The sequence below is a fragment of the Equus asinus genome, chromosome 2 (assembly GCF_041296235.1).
Source record: "Equus asinus isolate D_3611 breed Donkey chromosome 2, EquAss-T2T_v2, whole genome shotgun sequence".
In the NCBI taxonomy this organism is placed as follows: Eukaryota; Metazoa; Chordata; class Mammalia; order Perissodactyla; family Equidae; genus Equus; species Equus asinus.
Genome location: NC_091791.1, coordinates 162,561,899 through 162,567,443, shown reverse-complemented (window position 1 = coordinate 162,567,443; position 5,545 = coordinate 162,561,899). Strand labels below are relative to the sequence as shown.

Here is a 5,545-nt window from a genome sequence, read left to right as displayed (position 1 = left end):
ATTCACTTTATTTTCTCTTTCAATGAGTATCATTTTTAATAACTTATAAAGCATATATTTACCAACTCTTCTTAAATACAAGTGAGATTTTACTTGACAATTTTTATAATTCAGTCAGCATCATTTAAAAATCTAAAACCACTTAATTAATTTTTGTGGGTACTATGTTAAAAAATCACTGAATGTCTGATTTTTATAATTTTGCTGTGTTTTACTTGACTTACTCTGTATGGATAAATAACAATTTTTAAAGGAAAATCTAAAAAACTTAAAAGATATCCTATTTCTATCTAAACAATATTTTTAATCTAAGTATCCTCTCTAGAAGTCACAAAAGCATTCCATAATTTATTCATGGCTGTCTTCATTTCTTTGTTTCTCAGAGTGTAGATAATTGGGTTCAAGATAGGGGTGACAATGGTGTAAAAAACAGCAAGGAACTTATCCACAGAGTGGTTGCTGAAAGGCCAGATATAGATGAAGATGCATGGACCAAAGAAAATAATCACCACTGTGATGTGAGCAGTCAAAGTGGCACGAGCTTTGGACTGCCCAATAGAAGAGCGACTCCTGATGGTTATGAGGATCCCACTGTAGGAGATAAGCAAAATACTGAAACAGCTCAGAGAGATCATCCCACTGTTGGCAACAATGACTATCTCTACAATGTAGGTATCTATGCAGGCAAGTTTAGTAACCAGAGGGAGATCACAGAAAATGCTTTCCACTGTGTTGGGACCACAGAATGGCAGGTTCACAACAAAGGGAATCTGAAGCCCTGCATGAAGGAGACCTAAGAACCATGAGGTCACTACCAGCAAAACACACACCTTCTTGTTCATGATGGTCATGTAATGTAGGGGCTTACAAATAGCCACATATCTGTCATATGCCATGAATACCAAAAGTACCATTTCAGCTCCACCCAGTAAGTGAAGGAGAAAGATCTGTGTGAAGCATCCAGCAAAGGAAATGATCTTCTGCTTTTTTACCAAGTTCACAATCATCTTAGGGGTGGCAAAGGATGCAAGGGTCATATCCACAAAGGAGAGGTTTCCAAGGAGAAAGTACATGGGGGTGTGCAGGTTTGGGATGTAAAACACTGTGACCACAATGAGAAGGTTGCCTGAAACTGTGAGCACATAGATAACTGAGAAGAGTGCAAAGAGAAGAAACTGGAGATCCTGGGAGTTGGTCAGTCCCAGCAAAATGAACTCTGACACTTGGGACTGATTTAATTGTTCCATGGACTCCATTGTATGGTTTATTCAGGGATGACCTGTGGAGTGAAAGAAGACAGCACTAATACCATGGAGATTGCCAAGCTTTTTCATTCTTTTGAGTCCTTTAATAATCTCATTTGGCTTTAAAATTTAGTGTTATCTTCTGTTACCTCTAAGACGGAGGACATATAGTCTAAACTGTCTACCTCTAACCCTAGCTTATAAGCAATATCTTATTCGTATGTCTTGCTTCCCCTAAGCAATCCATGAGCTCAGAGGCATGTGCTTTGTCTTCATAGGTCAAAGGAGGTACTACCATCTTCTGAAGCTATGTGTTCTTGTAGGAGATTTGACACCTTAGTCTGAATTCCTCTGAGGACAGAGGGACTCAGCACAATCTCTTTAAAGTTCGAATTTTGAGTCAATCTGAGAGTTTTTATCCGCCCAAACAACCTTAAGAAATTGTTGTTTACTTTTGAATCAGCCCCAGAGTTTTGAAGGGCCTGTGATCCAGCTCATATAAAGCTGTTCTGAATAAGTGAATAAGTGAGGTTTGGAGTGAACCAGATTGCTGTCTTTCCCAGCAACCTGTAAGTGGGTTCTGATCTCTTCACAATCCTAGAAAGTCTTTCTGACATTGTAAGTTTTTCCTAATGTGACTGTCACTACCTATGTGCTGCTGTGGCTAAAACCATTCTTAGAGACGTCTTATAAAGTCCATAAATTGCAAAGGCAGCTGTGGTTAGTCAGCAGGAATGAGTATTTTGAGTCTCTGAGTAGTCCTGTAACATTGTAAGCAGGGCCACATATTACAGAGGGAGCAAGACACTATGAATACAAGTGACGTTACTTGTGACATCTAAATGCCTTCCTTCCTGCTTTAGATCCTGTGCCATATCCCATCTGTCTTTATAAAATTGCATACTTTTAGTGAACCAAGTTTTACAATTCATATATCAGCATTTTTCACTAGACCTCCATTCACATCCATGGAAAGCAATATTGACCTAGTTATGGGTGGGGCACAGCCCCCATACTGGAGCCTCAGGCTGAAGATGTCACTCTAATTACTTAGTACAAACAGAACTGGTAGACCATTATGGCTCAACCTGGAGGCTGCCCCTGCTGCTGCTGCTGCTGTGTGTGTGTGTGTGTGTGTGTGTGTGCGTGTGCATGTGTATGTGTGTGATGTTGCAAAAAACCCTGTTTGAGTAAAAAGTAGAAAATTAATCACACAAGGCATAGAGATCAGATTGAATGCTGTGATTTCTGTGCTTTTATAAATTAAGCTGTGAGAAGAATTAGCATGGTGTTTGGTAAGAACACTGAAATAAAGATGTTAAGACTGGGACTGAGAACCAGCTTTGCCTCCAGGAGCTGGCTTATCTTTCTTTCTGGGTCTCTTTCCTGATCAATAAAACAAGGTGTTTGAGCTAAGTCTCTGAGCTCCTTTTCAGGCCCCAAACTTGATGGGCTGTTATTAATGGATCTATTATTATCCTTTATGGGTCTGTTAGTCTAGTCCAATTTCAGGTTTTTATTACTTATTAGCTAGTTTAATTTTAACTTTTGATCAACTCAGATATAAATATCAGATACAAATTGTTGTCTAGCAGTTTCTCTGTGACAGATCTTTTATCTCTTTTCTCAGGTAGTATTTTCCTTGATTGTGACATTTTCCTTACTCTAGGTACGTATTGCACTGTTTTGCTCCCAAATGTTCATGCTTCTGGTCATCTCTCTGTGGTTGCCCTCCTAAAAGTAACTTAGGGCCAAAATATTTGTCCACTGTCTATATTTCAAAACGTTACTATGTGCAGAACTTTTGAGACAGATCTTCCACTTCTCAGATCTATCATAAGACGTTGATTACGTGTGTGCAAAAAAATCTTCATGGTATCATTACTGGATATGTAAAAAAAAGTTGGAGGAATCTAAATGTCCTGCAATTGGGGCTTTCCTTCTTAAATGAAACATAGGAATCTTAGAATCTAATATTACACTAATAATGAAATGACATTTCAGAAAACTATTTAAGAACATGGAAAATATTCATATCATTTGAATGAAAAAAGGTAATTTGCAATACATTTTGTACACTATGATCTCATTTTTTAAACATTGAATGTATAAATATAAACATGTAAAATTTATATAATTTATAAAATACTGGACAATGTAACTACTGTCAAAAAAGAGATATTTTGCTTGTTGTGACATGAACAGCAACTAAAGAAGTTCAAGACCTAAATATTCCTTCATAGTATTCCTATGGGACCTGAAAATGTTTGTGCTCGTATTTATATTTTTGGTGTAAGAGAACGTTCAGTAGCGATCTAGAAATGAAGAATAATAAAACAGAATAGGCAAGTTTGTGGGTTTTTTTTTTTTCCTTAACCTACTTTAGTTCCAAGTTGTTGCAATCATTCATAATTTAGGAAATAACATGCTTGAGGGTTTTCAAGGAAGTCTGTAAGCAGTCACTGGTTTGACTAAAGAAATACAAGATCAAGACCTTAGAACTTCTTGTCTAAGTTTGACAAAGACTTGCTTCGGAAGATTTTTTTATTATAAAAAAAGATTTTTTTTAGTCCTACCCTATTCTATCTTCAAAAAGCAAGCGTATGTTTTATGTGCCGACATTAAAAACTTATAATTAGATATGATGATTTATATTAGCAGAAAGATAGATAGGCAAGATGTTACTTAAAGATGGTTGTGACAGGTGTGGGCAGTGGAAACAGCTCTCTCTAGCATGAAGGTGGGGTCATACCTTGGACTTTACCACTGACTCACACTTCGCCTTTAGGTAGCTCGCTTCACCTTGAAAACTTGAGAAAAGTAATGTAAAAATCCAATGTAGAGTAAATGAGATAAATATGAATATGCTTTATGAGGTTAAACTTCTATAAAACAAGAGGTAAGATTATTATTTAGTGTATTTCTCATTGGTACCTTCTGTACATGTAGGTTATAGCTTATTCTAGGACTTGAAGGCAGGAAAGCGACTCAAGAGTAGTGGCAAAATGTAATAGCACAGACAGGGGAACAGTGACACATGGATTTAGGACTTTGATAGCAGTCTTAGTAACCACAGTAGGACCAGGGGCTGCGCCGTAGAAATAGTGTGAGAGATTGTTGCAACTAAGGATCAATCCCAGGGTCATAGACGGTGGGTAGTAGTCAGGGTGACTGTCAGAATGTGAGAGTGAGGTATAAGATGCTTTTGTAGAAGCAGTAGCTTACATTACCAGAATGCAGAGTCTGGACCTGGAAAGAGGGCATGTAGAACACACACATAACTTTTATAACACTATAGAAGCTTTAGAACATGCAAAGCCTCCCTTCTGTTAAAGGGTTATTTGTTTAAGCTGCAAAATAGTCCGCATGTTTCTTTTTTTTCTCCTGGTGAGGAAGATTGGCCCTGAGCTAACATCTATTGCCAATCCTACGCTTTTTTTCTTGAGCAAGATTGTCACGGAGCTAATACCTGTGCCAATCTTCTATTTTTTATGTGGTATGTTATGCCAGCATGGCTTGACAAGCGGTGTGAAGGTTTGCACCCAAGATGTGGGCCACAATCCCTGGGTGGAGAAGCAGAGCATGAGAACTTAACCACTATGCCACTGAGCTGGCCCCAAGTCAGCTACTTTTTGTGTGTTTTCTGCCAAGAGACCAAACGCTCAGAAGATCAAGAGTGACTGAATGCCTTCTTGCCTATACTTCCAAAGTGGAGATACTGTAACTACCAGATACTGTTAAATGTTCCACATTTTGTTTGCACTCAAAATTTCTTGACTCTTGGCTGAAATATGGTATAACACCAGTTAAAATATTTCTAAGGATTAAAGAATTTGGTGAACAAGGACACAGGGAGATTATGCTGAGAATACAAAGCCCTAGGTTAGTAAGAGATAGAAGGAGTGAAAAGGAAGTCTCTACTACTGTGTCTGGTTGTAGTAGTACAATCATTGCCTGCTGTTCAAGGAAATAAGATGCATTCAAGATCCATTTTAGGAGAGATACTGAGGCTGTTGTTTCAAAGAACTTTATACTATGTGATAATTAATAAGTGAGAATGGGAGAGTGTGATGAATGAAAAAAGGGCTTGTGATCTCCAACCCTAATCAGCACAACAGACCGACTGAAGAAATATAGCCTGCTCTTAATAAGCAATCACAGAACAACTGAAGAAAATATGTAATAGTGCCCAGTTGTATAGACTACAGAAATTAAGAGAAGAGACATATTGTTCTCACTGACAAAATCATTCTCAAAACTTAGTTTTATTCATCAAAAACCCTTCTGCAAGTAGAATAAAA

At 37.7% G+C, this 5,545-nt stretch overlaps 1 protein-coding gene across 1 annotated transcript; it reads right to left on the bottom strand.

The window, feature by feature from the left end:
- Positions 1-308: 308 nt before the first annotated feature.
- LOC106833438 (olfactory receptor 4K17-like) lies at positions 309-1,310 on the bottom strand. Its single transcript, XM_014844629.3, has one exon. It carries the CDS (start codon positions 1,254-1,256, stop codon positions 309-311), a length of 948 nt encoding a protein of 315 aa, XP_014700115.1. The 5' UTR covers positions 1,257-1,310.
- Positions 1,311-5,545: the final 4,235 nt, after the last annotated feature.

Bases quoted from the DNA above. Each gene is read 5' to 3' on its own strand.
- LOC106833438 (XM_014844629.3), bottom strand. From the start codon at position 1,256: ATGGAGTCCATGGAACAATTAAATCAGTCCCAAGTGTCAGAGTTCATT.